Below are 18,561 nucleotides of genomic sequence, written 5' to 3'. Positions count from 1 at the left end.
AACATATCATGTGTGGCCTTTAACAAGTTACAATGAAATATATATAAAAGATCTGGTAACATGATAAATGGTACATATACAGCATAAACATACAATTACATGAGATCTCAACTTTTTCTCGTTCTCACTTACCATTTGTGGAATGTGTACGGAACTCTCTCTCAATCTTATACAATTCTCTGCGGGTGCTGTGCTACTGCTGCAAATAAGATTATACATGTGAAGAGTATGGGAAACTGTGAATTATAGGAATCGTTAGCACGTTTAGGATGGCAATGCTGCTTTTCTGAATTTAACCTAATTACTTATCAAATATGAGTTATATCAACTCACAACATAAATACAACTCAATGCAAATACAAGAAAGAGTAAATGCAAACAGGTAGAAATAGAACTAACCTTATATTGAAGTAATGGCAACTCTGTACTATAAATGTACATCTTAAAAGTAGATGTGTACAGCTCTGTGTTCAAGTTAGAAGTGACCAGAAGACAAAGGAAAGGGCGGGAAAATAACTGGTCAAGCCTGACTGAACAATTATATAAACTGGACATGTGTAACTCACATGCTTGACTGACTTTAACTCTAAGACTGGCCACAGGAGCACAGCTTAATAAGTAACCCAGGTAAACACAATGCGTTATATGGAAATAATAACATTTAAAACAGAACACATGAACAGAATCCGTGAAATGAATATTTCAACCCTGTTACAGACTTCCCTGGCCCGAAAAAATGATGTCCTCATCATAACAAACCAAGAAGAAAACAAAATTGTCATGTCACAGTAAAAACAGAATCGTCCGTCAACAAATAACCTTTCTATACAAAATAGATACAATACCTATCTATCTCACTATACTGTTTATAATAACAGCATTGTACAAGCAAGAACAACATACTTTATCGAAACTACATCCACTAGTTATACTACTGAATAACTGATACATACTTACCTTACATAAATGTATAAATATGATTCTGACTCTTTTCCTCCTGCTCTTCAGAACTGTGTCCTCACATTAAAATAATCCATTAAAAAAATCAATTGATACTATATGCAATATCAGCAATTCACATTGTTAATAAGAAAGTTACAAAAATAACCTCACGTCACTCGCATGAAAACTCACTGAAATTTATTTCAGAGATAACTCTTTCTGATAATTATTAATCAGAATAATACTGCCCGAACCTTGCAAAAAAACAAAACAACATCTGATATAAAATACACACAAAATACATACACAATATTGTTTAAAATATGTTAAAACAAATTTTTAATGAAAATTTCATTGAAAAATACTAGAAACCATACGTCCAGCTGTCTTACTGTCTAATTGATTTAAAACACCTGAGGCAATCAATTTATTTAATGCCTCAAACCTGGCATCTTGTGGTCTTGGTACCACACAAGCATTCATCTGGTAATCCTTATACCGATCTGGAGGTCGTCTCTCTCTGACAGATTGTCTTGGTTTTGGTGTTGGAGCTCTAGTATCCGATGTAGATGTCTCTGTCCTTATCGGTTGTGCTTCATCCATTTCTATAGGGACTTCAATTTCTTCTTGATTATTATTATCTTGATCTTGTATAGGGTATTCAGTAATGTCTGGTTCTTCAGTAATGTCAGCTTCTTGCGACAAATCTACTTGATGAGGTACGTTTTCAGGCATCTCTTCTTCGTTGTTCTCTTCTTCATTCCCTGCTGTAGATTCAGGAACATCTTCAACAACGTCATCTACTCTATCCTCTGCTTGTATTAATTCTTCCCTATCTTCGTTTCGTTGTTCTCCGGGAACTTCACTAGAAATATCATCTCTGTCTTCTATCCTCGATTCTTCTGTAGACATATCTATGTTTTCCGTCCTTGATTCTTCTCTAGACATATCTATGTCGTCAGCTAGGATATGGGCGTCCCCACCTCTTGAAAAATATACAAGATCTCCTGCATCAGACTCATCCTCATCATCGTCTTCCATCTTTTCTACTTCTTTGGATGCATCCATGGTCTTCTTGTCTGATAATTCTTCTACTTCTTCTTCTGCTACGTCTACAGGTATGCTGTTACCTGAAGTAGTCTCCTGATTATCCCGGAACTCTTCTGCTTCATCCTGATTAACCAACAGGCGCAGATGATTCCTGTGCAGAGTTTTCTCCTTACCTGATTCTGACCTGACACGATAGACTGGTATATGGTCATTTACTTGTTCTAGGACAGTAAAAACTTCCTCTTCAAACTTATCTACCAGTTTGTGTTTTCCTTCAGTATGGGATAGGATTTTTACAAGAACCTTATCCCCTACTTGAACTCTTGCTGCTCGAGCTTTCATGTCATAATACTTCTTTTGCTTACCTTTGGCATTTTCTACATACTGTTCAACTATTTCTCTTGTCCTCTTCATTCTCATCTTTAAATGTTCAATGTAATCTTTGGTTTCTTTGGTCTTGAATTCTGATGTTACTTGTTCAAACTTGGTGTCCATGGGTAATTTTGCTTTACGTCCGAACATTAATTCGAAAGGTGATACTCTTGTCGATTCGTGTGGAGTACAATTGTAGCAAAATACCAGATGCTTAATGTAATCAGTCCAATGTTTCTTCTGATCATTCTCTAATGTTCCAAGCATGCCTAGTAATGTTCTATTAAATCTTTCTGGAGTTCCGTTTCCTTGAGGATGGTAAATAGAAGTATGAGTTTTCTTTGTATTGGTTAATTTGCAGAGCTCTTTGATTATCTGTGATTCGAAATTGGCTCCTTGGTCAGAGTGTAAAGTTGTTGGAATACCATACTGAACAACAAAATTGTTATAAAAGGCTTCGGCGGTTGTTTTCGCTGTCTGGTTCTTTGTCGGAATGGCCATGGCAAATTTGGTATAATGATCCGTTATCACTAGGATGTTACTATGTCCTTTAGATGGTTCAACTGACAGAAAGTCAAAGCACACTAATTCTAATGGATAAGTTGTATTCACATTAATCATTGGTGCCCTTGTATTCACTGTTGTCTTTCTCCTTAAACATCGATTACATCCTGTGACATGTTTCTCCACATCTGTTGTAATTCCTGGCCAAAAATAGCGTTCTCTCAGTAATCTTAGTGTCCTATCTCTTCCAGGGTGACCACAGTCGTCATGAAATCCTTCTAGTATTTCTCTCTTATAGCAGTTTGGTATAACGAGTTGTTCAATAATCTCTTCATTCTCATGTAAATTCCTGTACAGAATGCCTCTCTTTATGATAAAGTTTTCAAAGTTCTTTTTCATTATGATATCTCCAGGTAGAGTATTAAATTGGGGTAGGGTCTTGTCTATAGTTGCTATTCTCCACTTTTCAATTAATTGATCTTGTCTCTGTGCTTTCCTAATTTCTCTTAATTCAAGCTGTGCTATAGGTTGCATTGGTGTTTCTGTAGCTTCTATGATGTTGAGTGACAATGCTGGTAGTGTGTCAATGAGTGCTGGTGTTATGTACTTGCAAATTGTTTTCACTGTGCTGTTGTCTATTTTGATGTTTTCATGTTGTTGTTGGTCTATGATTTTGTGGTGAGGATATCTGCTGAGTGCATCTGCATCTGTGTTGTTTCTGCCTGCCCTGTATATGATGTCAAAGTTGTAATTGCCCAAATCTGATGCCCATCTTTGCCCTGTTGCGTCTAATTTCGCTGTAGTGAGAATGTAAGTGAGTGGATTGTTATCTGTGAGTAATGTAAAGTGAGTGTTGGTTAAGTAATCTGAAAACTTTTCGGTGACTGCCCATTTTAATGCCAAAAATTCTAATTTGAAAGCTGCGTAGTTTGATTCTGATTTACTGAGTGACCTGCTTGCATATGCTATGACGTGTTTGGTGTTGTCGTGATGTTGTTGATATAGCACAGCTCCTAAACCCTTACCTGATGCATCCGTGTGTACTTCAAACGGTAAGTTGAAATCTGGATATGCCAGAACTGGAGGTGTAGACAGAATTTCTTTCAGATTAGTAAATATATCTTCTTCAGTGTCTGTCCATTTCCATTCCTTCAGTGGTTTCTTCTGTCCCTTCTTTGCTTTGGTTGGTGGTAACAGATCATTCAACGGTCTCGTAATTTTGCTAAAGTCTTGAATAAATCTTCTGTAATATCCAGCAAATGACAAAAAACTTCTCAATTCTTCTGGTGTGCTTGGTGATGGCCAGTTTCTGATCTTGTCTATCTTACTTGGGTCAGTTTCAATTCCTTTACTACTCACAATGTGTCCTAGGAAAGCTATCTTTTCTCTGAAGAATTCACATTTTTCAGGAGCTAGTTTCAAACCAAATTCCCTTAATCTGTCAAAAATGGTGTTTATGTTATGTAGGTGTTCCTCAAAAGTTTTACTAAAGATGATAAGGTCGTCCAAATAAATAACGCAGATCTTCATATTCAAATCTCCTAGCATTTCCTCTGAATTTCTTTGAAATGTTGCTGGGGCATTTGTCAATCCGAATGGCATTTTTCGGAAGTGGTAAAACCCTAGTGCTCCTACTGTAAAGGCTGTTCTTTCCTTATGCTCCTCCTCAATTTCAATTTGATGATAACCTGATTTCATATCCAACGTAGAAAAATACATCGCCCCCTGTAAACAATCAAAAACGTCTTCTATTCTGGGAAGGGCATAGGAGTCTTTAATAGTCTTGGCATTAAGATTTCTAAAGTCTATACACATTCTGAGTGTTCCATTCTTTTTCCTAACAAGAACTACTGGTGATGCCCATGGAGATTTGGATGGTGTTATTATACCGCATGAAAGTAACTGTTCCAGATGTGCTCTAACCTCTTCAACCATGTTAGGTGGTATCCTGCGATGTCTCATTTTAAATGGCGTTTCGTCATGTAGATTTATTCTATGTTTGGTTTTCGTACACGTTCCTATATCTGTGTCAGAAGTTGAAAATAAATCCTTGTGTTTTTGAAGAAGTGTTTTTAATTGTTCTCTTTGTTCAGGTGTTAAAATGTTGTCTTTGTCGATGTCCAAGCTTTCTATCAATGCCTCTTGTCTTCTCTTCAAATCTTCCTCTTCCTTCAGGTGTCTCCTTGTTGTATCATCTTCAATGTCAACTGGCTGTAGCTCTGCAATGATGGCTCTGGGTGCTATTGTAACTGTATTATAGGTGACGTTAGATAACTCCACTACATACTCATTCTTCTTAAAGTCATAATTCACGAGAGCTGGTCCGATGTCAATGAAGTCAGGAAGTGATGAATCTCCTATCTCTGATATCAATGCATTACATTCACTGTATGGTAGTTTTCTATAAGCTGTCACTGGTATATGTTTGGTTTGATTTGGTCCTATGGTAATCTTCTGTTCAGTAGCACATCTCAGTATAGCCAGACAATTCTTGTTTCTTCTAAGTGCTTTCTCTCTTATTACTAAACATCTAAAGCTTAAAAACCATGGAGTATGTAAATTAGCCTTCTGTAAAAATTGTTCACCAAAATTATCTTTGCAGTCTTGTAGTAATGTTTTCAATATGTTTGTTCCTAGAATTATTGGAGTTCTTGCAGAGTATTTCGTATCTGGTGATATCAAAAAGAGACATTGCTTTGATGTTGCTTTCTCCAATCCATTTTCAATACTAATGGTAGCTTCTATACATCCTAAGTATGGGAGTTGTTGACCATCAGCGCATTCTATGTTGATCATTTCTGTCAGTGGCTCTAATTCAGTATCAGCTAAGTGTTCTTTATAGAATGTTTCAGATATAATACTTACGCATGATCCAGTGTCCAAAAGAGCTGTGGTTGTATTGTTGTTAATATTCAGGTTGACTTCATTCACATCTCCAACTAGTTGAGGGTCTTTCTTAGTCTCTGGTGTGCTCCTCTCCGACCCGGCGACTGGAGCACAAACTAGTTTGGGCACTCCCTAGCAATGTGTCCACGTTGATTGCAGTGGTAACAGGTGGGCATAAACGTGGTTGATGACAGTGGCCTTGATGGTTCCCTTCTTGTTGTTCCTCTGAAACCCCTCTGATCTGGCCGGAAATGTCTATCATAACCGTGTTGTCCACGCCGAGCACCTCTGCTGATAAATGGTGTGTACTGGTTCTCTGACTGACCTGTTACTTTCTCTCTTTCTAATCTATCGATTCTTTCATTCAACCTTTTGAGTTGTGACAGGACTTCAGTCAATTCTGGTGCTGTTGTATTTACCGCAGGGTTGGCTGGCTTTGTTGTCTCTCTTTTCTCCTCTCTATCTTCAGACTCCATCTTTCTTAGATAGATTTTAAAGGCGTCATAATCATGTTCTGTTTCAAACTTGTAAGCTGCCTGCTGCCTGAGTTCCTTCTTCAATCCTTGGTATAAGACCCCTTTAATTATATTGTCATCCTTCTTAATACCCCCCAAAGAAACTGCCTTGTCGTACAAGTCTTCAAGTTTAGAAGAAAATGATGCAATGGACTCTGCAGGTTGCTGGGAACAATTGTAAAACTTTCTTAGAATAGTTTCCTTCGTTTCAACATTTCCATATGTACTCTCCAGCTTCCACATAACTTCATTCACTGTAACCTTTGTTCCTAGTCGTCTTAATATGTCAGCCACATCTTCTTTGGCAGCCTTTCTTATTCCAAATAATATTTGCTCTTCTCTGAATATCCTATCAGCCATCAAAGACTGAACTTCAAACTTGAAACTCTCCCAACTGGCTTCTCCTTTTCCACTAACCCCTCCAAAGGTTGATATCCTGGGGTAGCTACTACTATTGAAGGTTCTGTCATCCCCATATCTTCTTTCCTCAAAGGTTCTTCTGTCCTCAAAGTGTCTTCTGTCTTCAAAGTGTCTTCTGTCCTCAACATATCTTAAAGTATCAGCTGACCTATACCTATCTTCAGCCTTTTCCCGACATCTATATGTGGACATAAATTTGATTAAGTCTTCTGTATTTTCAATTTCAGGCTTAACATCAAGCCACGTTGGGCGCCAAATATAAACGGGCAGTACCCGGCTCAAAATAACCACCCGAATATATGTTGTATTCGTCTTTATTATTATACGAATTCCATGTCACTGAAACATATATAAACATGGTATCAGACACTATATTATTATATGCAAAGTAACAAATATATAAAACATATCATGTGTGGCCTTTAACAAGTTACAATGAAATATATATAAAAGATCTGGTAACATGATAAATGGTACATATACAGCATAAACATACAATTACATGAGATCTCAACTTTTTCTCGTTCTCACTTACCATTTGTGGAATGTGTACGGAACTCTCTCTCAATCTTATACAATTCTCTGCGGGTGCTGTGCTACTGCTGCAAATAAGATTATACATGTGAAGAGTATGGGAAACTGTGAATTATAGGAATCGTTAGCACGTTTAGGATGGCAATGCTGCTTTTCTGAATTTAACCTAATTACTTATCAAATATGAGTTATATCAACTCACAACATAAATACAACTCAATGCAAATACAAGAAAGAGTAAATGCAAACAGGTAGAAATAGAACTAACCTTATATTGAAGTAATGGCAACTCTGTACTATAAATGTACATCTTAAAAGTAGATGTGTACAGCTCTGTGTTCAAGTTAGAAGTGACCAGAAGACAAAGGAAAGGGCGGGAAAATAACTGGTCAAGCCTGACTGAACAATTATATAAACTGGACATGTGAAACTCACATGCTTGACTGACTTTAACTCTAAGACTGGCCACAGGAGCACAGCTTAATAAGTAACCCAGGTAAACACAATGCGTTATATGGAAATAATAACATTTAAAACAGAACACATGAACAGAATCCGTGAAATGAATATTTCAACCCTGTTACACATACCGGATACCCATAACATTATATAAAAAAACACGTTCTGCGCGTCCTTAAATTCGTCGTTCGAAGTCGGAAAACGTATTGCCCTGTATATTTTGTCAAATAAAGTGTCAGTCGCTGCAATTGTTTTGTCTACTCGTCAAATTTGTCAAGGTCTTCGATAGCTAAAGAAACTTCAGCGACAGTTTATTTGTATTGACAGACCTGTACAAAGTCGCGCCAGTCAAAAATCATAAAAAGCGACATTTAAAGTTATGGTAGCCAGAACTAGGTCGTCGATGGTGTACATGTATGTTGACATCGACAGCATTTTGTCAGGAGCAATCGCCGCCATATTGGATTTTGATCATTTTCTTTCGAAAATAAAATGAATTATGGTAAAGTAAAATCTTCTTTTCGCGGTTGTAATGTGTTAAAATTCGCATACTGCGTAAAATTGAATGTAGGCATATGGTGATATATTTACTTGTTTTACAGTTTGTGTGTGAATTTTTTAAAGACTATTTTGCGTACCAGAACAAATACATGTATATCACTACGCATGGTTACATTTGTTAGATTTTAAGCGCTTTTATGACTTAATTAAAATTATTGTTAAGGCCATTAGATCTATTTTTGTTAAATGTCATGTTGAAAAAATCAAATGGGATAAATAGAATACTAGGATTAGCGTTGAATACAGAGAAGTTTATGTTGCTCGGCTCGAACACCGAAAGCGCTCGCCAAGGCTCGCGCTTCCGGCGTTCTAAGCCTCGCAACATAAACTTCTCTGTATTCAACGCTAACCTAGTATTCTCTATGTATATTTTGAATTTGTATAAGGTGTCAAAAATTAAAAGTTTTGTAAAGTGAATTTTCATCATGAAATTATATTCTTAGTGAGATAGGTATTCGATATTCCAACAATATTCACTTAATAAAATTAAAAGTTTTGTAAAGTGAATTTTCATCATGAAATTATATTCTTAGTGAGATAGGTATTCGATATTCCAACAATATTCACTTAATATGATGGTGAATGCAAATTGTCTTTATATTCAGTTCTCACTGCCATTTCATACTTTCTATGCTTTCAGAACTTTCAAAAAAGGCCATGTTGTTTTTATTTTGTCTAAGTTATCTCTATGAAATAAATAGGATGACAAAAAGTGCACACAAAGCTCGACCCGTGCGTTAGGACACACTCTTCATAAATGTGAATGGCGTGTGTTCATTTCAAACTTGCGATAATTTTTGAAAAATGAATTGCGTCTTAAATTATGCAATAGCGAACAGCTTCAGTGCCTTCAGCGCTTTGATTTACTTTAGTCTCTAACTTTATCATACTTCAGGGATTTAGAAGTGAACACCTAATCATGCCCTACCACTATCTCCATAAGATAAAACCAGAACAATAGTCTAATAAGTAAAACATGCCTTCGAGTAAACTATGGTAATTTTTGTAGAGAATACAGCCCTACATGACTCGATTGTTTAGTATAATATAACCTTTTTGTGTGTCAGCTGCAAGCTTTTATGTGAAAAAGTTTAAACTTGTAAAAATATCAATTATTTTCATTCACACTTAACGGCAAAGGTTAGACAGCACCAAACAACATATTTGTAACTCAACAGTCAACAATGTTAACCCGAATAAAACAAGCATCATATACAGAAAAAAAAACACTTGTGTTATATCTTTGCAGTTGAAGATGGAAGACCTGGAGAAGACGAATATTACCTGGCAGACCATGTGGTCCATGGAGAGACTAGAGGTCAGGCAAAACGGGCCCCCAGTTACAATAATGATTTTCCACAAACACGCCAGAGCAGGTCAAAGAACCACATTCTTGCTGACGATTTATCCTGGAAGCCGCAAGATATGGGAGGTTATAGAAATTCGAATCCAAAAACACATAAACGGCATGAATATCCTAAGTTGAGTCCATTAGAAGGTTATGAACTGGAACAGGCACTTGCTCGGTACAAAAGCGGCATGGTGAATGACAATACAGCCAAAATGAATGATAATGGAGGCATGGTGAGTAACAACAGAGGCATGGTGAATGACAACAGAGGCATGGTAAATGACAATAGAGGCACGGTGAATGACAAAAGCGGCATGGTGAAGGACAATACAGCCAAAATGAATGATAATGGAGGCATGGTGAGTAACAACAGAGGCATGGTGAATGACAACAGAGGCATGGTAAATGACAATAGAGGCACAGTGAATGACAAAAGCGGCATGGTGAATGACAATACAGCCAAAATGAATGATAATGGAGGCATGGTGAGTAACAACAGAGGCATGGTGAATGACAACAGAGGCATGGTAAATGACAACAGCCGCATGGTGAATGACAATAGAGGCATGGTAGATGACAATAAAGGCATGTTGAGTAACAACAGAGGCATGTTGAATGAAAAAAGGGGCATGGTGAGTAACAATAGAGGCATGTTGAATGACAATGGAGGCATGGTCAATGTCAATAGAGGCATGGTGAATGACAATAGAGTCAAAATGAATAATAATGGAGGCATGGCTAGTAACAACAGAGGCATGTTTAATGACCAAAGCGGCATGGTGAATGACAATAAAGGCATGTTGAGTAACAATAAAGGCATAATGAATGACAATAGTGGCATGTTGATTAACAATAGAGGCATGGTGGATGACAATAAAGGCATGTTGAGTAACAATAATGGCATAATGAATGACAATAGAGGCATGTTGGTTGACAAGGCACGCATGAGGAGTGACTACAGAGCAAGGATGCAATCACAAAAAAAGAAAGGGCCCAGTGTAAAAAGAAACCATAATCAAGGTTATAGACTGGAGAAATCACTAAGAAACATTGCAGGGAAGAGAAATCTTGGAAAAAACTCTGATAGAGCTGATTTGCCTCGTCAAAAAAGGCACATTAATACTCCAAAATATCAGAAAGTCAATAATTGGTACAAAAGGCCATCGGAGGAAACGATAAACAGTGGAGGTAATGGGATCAATAGAAAAAATGTTACGGTAAGCGAGCTAATTAACATATTGGACAACCTACAAAAGGCAACAAAAGGCAAAAATGGCAATAAACAGAGTAAAGAAAGAACAGAAGACAAGATTAATGCCAAACTGAGTGAACAAGCAACAAAAGGCAAGAAAGCTACTAAACAGAGTAAACTCACAGAAGAAAAGAAAGCTTATAAACAGAGTAAACAAATAGAAGACAAGAAAGCTACTAAAAAGAGTAAACAAATAGAAGACAAGAAAGACACTAAACAGAGTAAACAAATAGAAAACAAAAAAGATACTAAACAGAGTAATCAAATAGAAGACAAGAAAGCTAGTAAACAGAGTAAACAAATAGAAGACAATAAAGCTACTAAACAGAGTAAACAAATAGAAGACAAGAAAGCTACTAAACAGAGTAAACAAATAGAAGACATGAAAGCTACTAAACAGAGTAAACAAATAGAAGACAAGAAAGCTGCAAAACCCAGTGAACTTACAATAAAAGACAAGAAATCTACACAACAGAGTGAGAAAGCAACAAAAGAAACTACTACAAATTATAATAATGTTATGAAAGGTACACCAACCATTAAGGGTAAAGAGGACAGTACATATGAAGATAAGAAATTGAGGGAACCATGGGCAAAAAAACATAACTTTATAAAATCACTTGAATCCAGTAACAATGATAAACAGAACAAAAAGACAACATTTCCCCTAATAAAAAAAATAGTTCATGCAATTTTTAAAAATAAAGCAGCACAAATAAAAACGCCAAACTCGTACAAGGTGTCTGTTACAGCGCCAAAAAAGAACACAGTAATAGGAGCCATTTCCCAGTTGTCCTTGCCAACAACAACACAATCTGTGACTCAAGACGTGAGGAGAACCATCTCTTTAGATGACACGGTGGCGCCACACGTAATGCTGTTTGGTCACATTAAAGGCATGCCAAGCCTTTATGTAGGTAAGAAAATGTATTCAATTAAGTTGGGCCACAACAAATTGAAGATTTGTTTTACAGATTTTAGCCCACCATAAGTTTAGCGTGTGAGCAAAATTAAGATAAAAAAATGATTTTTTTTTCACAGGCGAGCATAAAGCAAAAAATACAAACAAATATTTTTTCTATGTAAGTTGATATTTATTTGCCAAATAAATGTACGATTTATGCAAAATACCAGCACAAGGTCATTACGCAGTTACAGGTTTTTTCCAGCCATATTGGGAAAAGGAGTCTGGTCAAATTGGGATTTTTTAAATCGATAGAAATTTGGGAATTTTTAATCGACAAAAAGGACCAAATTGGGATTTTTTTATCGACAAATATTGACACAACAGGTTTTTTCCTGGCCATTTTGTATAAAAGTCATATAAATTATGGTTAAATCAGGGGACAAAAATATTTCTAAACTGCACTGGTCCTGTAGGACAAGTGCATTAAAATTTTCACTCGTCCTGCAAACACATGCACTTGTCTTTCAAATAAGTGTAAAATAAAGATTGCCAAGGGCTGATATGACTAATAAAGTTTACTATATCACTGCTAAAATGCTGCTTACTCAATTTTTCATGTAAACTGATCACAAAAGAAATGTTAAGCAGTGAAAAAAGTTACTTTATTTATGAGGAACACACAATAAATAAATGAAGACAAATATTTTGCTAACTTCATGTTGTTTTCAGACTTGTTTAAAACCGTACTTCGCGGTTAAATAATTCTTTAAAAATCAATACTAATACAGTGAATGCAGTCGGATGGTTCCCTGTCAACATGGACGCGCAAAGTTTACACCAAAAAGCCAATTTACTCTGGACACAGTCTCGCATAACAATGCGTGCCTGCTGAATGAAATTTACACTTACAATTTCCGGTTCATAGGCGTTCTACTTTCGGAATAGATATGCTTTAAGACAATGATTTTATTTAATGTCAAAAAGTCTTACTGGTCAGAAAATACATAGTTTTACATCAGCTTTTTTCACTAGGACGAGAGCTTTATGGAAATTCACTCGTCCTTTCAAGATTTCACTCGTCAATACGAGCGGACGAGTGGAAGTTTCGTCCCCTGGTTAAATATATTTATTATTTTGTAGGTTGTTAAAAAAAATTGAGATATAGAGTCATATGAAGTCATAGGACACTTATTTCTGGAAAAAATGACGCGGGGTCAGTAAAAAATAGGAAGGACCAGTGAAACTAGAAATTTGGTTGATCCGTCGGACCAGTTAAAAATCCTGGCCAGCTTATTGTGAAATACTGATGGAAAGCTGTTTTCATCAATAAAACAACTTTATATGTTCATAATAAACCAATAATTTCATCATTATTTTATGGGCCGACTCTAGACCAGGATAAAAATAGCAACATATTGGAAATTTCAATTTTTCTAGATGCCCGAATGACAAAAACCAGTTGTCGCATCAAAAAATCGATTTGCGATCTGCAAATGTCTCCGGACTTCGCTGTGATCGATACACAAATTTACATAAAATTCTAATCGTTCTGATCGGGAAATGAACAAAATGGCATTTATTATTTTGAAAAAGCAGCAATAATCAGCATTTTATCAATCTTAAACCATCAGAATATACTTTGTTTACCGTGAGAATTTATACTAGAGGGTGCCGAATAATGTTTTGATATTGCGGGAGAGTAAACGTGCCTTTTTTTCAAGATTACAAGTTTTCGAGATTTGGAATTTCATTTCCGGGGTAGTTGAACCTACGCCTAAAAACCTTAAACTAATGAAGAGAAGCTTGAAGAACAGCAAATATATGAAAGGGAAATTTAGATAGTTTAGTAGATATAGTAGGTATAGTTTTCTTTTTATAAATGCACAATACATTGTGGATAGTCCGGAAAGTAAGTTGAAATTTAAGTAAAATAACAGAGAAATTGTTGGACCACTTTAAATATTGGTGGACCAGTAATTTCTTTAAGCTGGTGGTCCTTTAGGTCAGTAGGTAAAAAAAGTTAGTGTCAAGCCCTGATATATATTTATATTCTTTAATTGGGATTTGTTTTTATAATTTCGGTTTGGGTCTGTTTTCTTTGGGATCGGGTCCGTTTTACGGCCTTTTTTACGAAGCAGAAAAACCCCTGCAGTTATAACTGTGTCTCTAGTCCAATATTTTCGTAGGTAAATGTGAACAAAATATTCTCTAATAGTTGTTTTGCATATTCACACCAGGTATTTACTACTTAATACATGGTGCACTGTAGTTTTCACTATCAAAGTTATATAAAAAGCTCAGTCATCTGGAAACGAAAGTTAAATAAAATGAAACATAAATAATACAATAAACATCAAGCATATGAAACATCTTGCAACTGTATATTAATTTTTAATTATCATAGGTTAAGGTATTATACAATAATCAAATGCATTACTTTTGTTAGTTTAGCAATGTTAAAATTATAAATGAAAAGTTTAAGTTCTGTAAACTAAAAAAACTCATAATTTTCAAACAAAAGAACAATAAGCAATGGAAAGTAAAAGTTTTGTATTTTTATATAAAACACATGCCTTTTCAACAAAAGCATTTGCTGATGTGTAGTAGTAGTAGCCATATATTTTAACATGTATTTGTCTAACGTGAGTGCAAAAAAAGACTACTATCAGTTCTAGTTTATTGACTACATGTAGTACTATAATATATATTTCTAACAATAAATAGAACAATATGAGTGACTATTTTAAAATCACATCAATTTTCAATAAAACATACTTTTCCAAGAAAAGTAAAATCATGAATGGCTAGTATCAGCAGTAATTTATTATAAAACAAAACCATCAGAATTTGTTGAAGTTAAACTCGAAAAGACTAAGAATTATTATTTTTTTAAGATAAAGCATATGCTTTTTATTCTCCGAAGGGGGCATAATTTTTTTTATAGTGATTGGACTGTCCGTCTGTCTGACCGTCACACTTTGCTTTTAGGTTTCGAAAAATGCTTATAACTTCTATGTCGCTTCAGATAGCAATTTAATATTTGGCATGCATGTGTATATGGACAAGGCCTTTCCATACGCACACAAATTTTGACCCCTGTGACCGTGTCCTTGAACTTAGGGTTCGTGTTTAGGTTTCGAAATTTGCGTTTAGGTTTCGAAAAAGCTCAAAACTTCTATCAAGCGTTTATAGGGGGCATAAGTCATGCTATGGTGACAGCTCTTGTTATTCCATGATTTTTCATTTTCAATCGCAACATGTTAAGATAACATCATATCATTCAACATAGTACTGCTTTTGTGTCGTTTACAAACCAAAACTGTTGACAATCCTGTTTATTTAAATTTACAGTTAGCATACTTTGGAAATACAAATTATTACTGATGCAGTAAGAGTGTTGTCGTCCAAGTACTCACTTATATTTGCCATCACAATCAATTTTCTTTTATATATATAAAAAAATGAACTCAATACAGTCAATCTTGTGTATGTGACCACTTGAATTAAGCGACTTTTGTCTCATGCGATCACTTTAAATTCCCCTGAGCGTTTTCACTCTATTTTGACATTGTATTAAGCAACTTTTGTATTACGCGACCAGCGACTGATTTTCGAGTATTTGGATGTCCATATATTCGATTTAGCAACCATGTGGTGATAAAATTTGAAAATCTGTTGATCGTTAAGGGACAAACTTGATCACCGATTTATCGTCAGTTTGACATAATCAAAGGAAAGCAGATTCCTGTCAAGATGCCATAAAACAACACTTTCTCGTCGATTAGATTTGCTTTCTTTGTCTTACTCAACATACTAAACCAACCTTGATATAGCACAGGCATAGCTCCGCCTTTTGAAAGTGGAGTTAACGGTAAAGAGCTCTAAAGATGCATTGATATTAAACATTCGATTCACGCATGTTCAGCCCAAATTATTTGCAATCATATTTATTTGGCATAAGCTTCGAAACAATAAATACATTTGTCTCGGCTTTCTGTGAAATGCTGAGTAGTTCCCATACACCAACTTCCTGTACATTTTCAAGAAAAAGAAAACCGTTTGTAATTACGAAATTCTTAAAACACATTTATCATCAAAAACGGCAACAGCATTCTGTTGTTATAAAATTCTGAGGTAATGATTGTTTAAATACACTAATATCTAGATTATTTCGTATAATTTAAACTTTGAACACGATAGTTGTGTCACAGAATTGGTCTTTAAATTTGATACTGACAATGATTTTACTTTTTTTCCAGAATGGTATTTTTTTCTAAGACCATTATACTAAGAGACCACTTTTGGTTACTCCCTCTTGTAGTTTCGTAAAACAAGATTGACTGTAGTTTTAAAATAAAGATATGTGTCTTGTTCTGAGAAAACTGGGCTTAATTTATGTCCATAAAGTGTCATCCCAGATTAGCCTGTGCAGTCCGCACAGGCTAATCAGGGATGACACTTTCCGCTTAAATGGTATTTTTAGTTTCAAGGAAGTCCCTCCTTACCGAAAATCAAGTTTAGGAGGAAAGTGTCGTCCCTGATTAGCCTGTGCAGACTGCACAGGCTAATCTGGGATGACACTTTACGCACATGAATTAAGCCCAGTTTTCTCAGAACAAGACACATATATAAATGAATTACAACTCTGTAGTTACCTTGTCAATCGCGGCAAAACTTCAACACACTGAGGCTACCTGCGTATGATAATAAATATTTATTATTCAGTTTAATTAAATTCTGTGCAATTGTTGCTAAGAAACAGCTCCGTACAGACAATTTTTTATTTTTGTAATTTTAACTTTTGTTTAATTCACTTGGCACATGACAACAGGCATCTTTAAGTCTTGTAAGGCAGTGATCATCATACCATGAAGCATTGCTAAGAGGTTTCAGCACTTGCTTGCCACTGTCCTCAATATTGTCAGCTGACCATCTATTCCAAAAACTTGAGGCCCAGTCATTTTTAACCCTTTCCCTCATAAAGATCAAAGTGAAAATGGCTTTTGCAACCAGCATAAAACCAGAACAGCTTGCGAGTAACTAGCAGCCTGTTCAGGTTTTATGCTGTTTGCTGCTCATCAGTATCTTAGGGTTGGAAATGAAGCCTTTAAAACTTGAATATAGTGAGAAAAGTCTTTATGTCAATTAAACTTTATAAGTGACACAAAATGCATCACAATACGTATCGAAGTGGTAATGGGTCAAATCACAGAAAAGTTGTTGAGGTGCAGACAGTTTCTCTACTTTTGCACTTACATTAACTTCATGATGTTAGCATATTGTACACCTTGGACTTAGCCGTCAACACTTTGAGCCCTTTCAAGTCACAGTTTGAACTAGTACATGGAAGGCTTCAACAATTTACTCGACAATTTTTTTGTACATTTCAATAGCGACATTCAGTTGCATGTTCATGTTTGATATTTTAATTGTTTTGATACCACCAAGTTTATTACAAATTTTTACCAAATGGTCGCATTCCCATGACATTTCACATCCTGATGTAGAAGCGGCTGAGAGAAATATATAACTAAAATCGTCTTTGATGCAATGACTTATTGCCACTGGAGGAAAAATTACATTTGTGTCTTTGGCTGACTCAATTAGACAGACAAACGCCGCCATTTTTTACCATCGTCCAATCTAATAACGCAAAGCTTTATAAATTGTAAAACGAACATGCGTATGGAGCAAAGTTGCTGCTATGGGCGCAAAATACATAACAACAATTTATTTTTTTCGTTTTAAGATTTTTAGATGCCGCAAATGCAACAATCATTTAATAAATTTGTTGTGGCTTTACCTTTTTGTAAATGCGTAAAAGTTAAAATTGTGTTCATGATAGGAATTTTTATGAAAATTGTTTTGGATTAAAAAAGAAAAAAAATGTGAGCTAATTGGTGTCAATTTATTGCGAAGTATGTGTTTGAAAAAATAGACCACAATTGATTCCTTTTTCATTAATTTCTGGAAAACAAAAGTATTTATTTTGAGAGTGTACAACACTGTTAAAGGGATCTTTTCACATTTTGGTAAATTGACAAAATTGAAAAAAGTTGTTTAAGATTCGCAAGTTTTCGTTTTAGGTATGATATTTGTGAGGAAACAGTAATACTGAACATTTACCATGGTCTAATATAGCCATTAAATGCATCTTTTGACGATTTAAAAACCTGAAAATTATAAAGCGCTGCAACGCGAAACGATTAAATAATTTGGAGAGTTCTGTTGTTGTCGTTTAATTTTGTGAAACTACCAAGATTGCTTATATAAACTATAAAATACATCTCTCATGCATACCGGTACTTGGCAGGATGGCCGAGCGGTCTAATTGGTTTTTACTTCAGGACTCTGGGGGTCACTTGTTGGAGCCCTGCTGCGGCTACTTTTTTTTTCCTTTTTTAAATTTTATTCTTGATGTTTTACTGGAGTTTTTTAGATCCAATTTTTACATTTATCAATATAAAGCATTTAATGACAAACTGCAAAACATGCCAAAATCTGTGAAAAGGCCCCTTTAATTCATTTTTAAACGTGGACAATAACTTGGTAAAATAATGTTGCAAAAATAAATCGTTTAATAATAGGTCAGAATGAACAACACATCAATGTTGACATTGATCTTTATATACAAATTTCAGTAAAATGTTTGGCGCTAGTTCAATGCGCATCTTACACTGCATTATAACAATAGACTGATAACTTTTTTGTGAGTACCGGTAAGTAGGAATACAAAGCAATATGGCGACCATTAGACACAAGGCCTATCTTTTGTAGGATTCCGGAGATTATTGATGTATCACAATTG

The 18,561-nt window shown here is 35.4% G+C and overlaps 2 protein-coding genes across 9 annotated transcripts in view; one reads left to right on the top strand and one right to left on the bottom strand.

The window, feature by feature from the left end:
* The window catches only part of LOC127836852 (probable serine/threonine-protein kinase tsuA), a 404,515-nt gene that overhangs the window by 19,013 nt on the left and 366,941 nt on the right, over window positions 1-18,561 (top strand). For 5 of the 8 annotated variants that reach the window (XM_052363477.1, XM_052363476.1, XM_052363478.1 and 2 more), the window contains exon 2: window positions 9,493-11,763. In XM_052363477.1, coding sequence (XP_052219437.1) covers window positions 9,493-11,763 — 2,271 coding nt within the window. The remainder of the gene's footprint in view (window positions 1-9,492; window positions 11,764-18,561) is intronic. The other 3 variants (XM_052363483.1, XM_052363482.1, XM_052363481.1) reach the window with 2 other exon arrangements.
* Window positions 1-18,561, bottom strand: part of LOC127836866 (angiopoietin-2-like) — a 456,318-nt gene that overhangs the window by 382,644 nt on the left and 55,113 nt on the right. The window lies entirely within an intron of this gene.

This window comes from Dreissena polymorpha, chromosome 7 (assembly GCF_020536995.1).
Source record: "Dreissena polymorpha isolate Duluth1 chromosome 7, UMN_Dpol_1.0, whole genome shotgun sequence".
NCBI classification, from domain to species: domain Eukaryota; kingdom Metazoa; phylum Mollusca; class Bivalvia; order Myida; family Dreissenidae; genus Dreissena; species Dreissena polymorpha.
The sequence above is the reverse complement of the archived record's forward strand: the minus strand, read 5'-3'. Positions and strand labels throughout refer to the sequence as shown.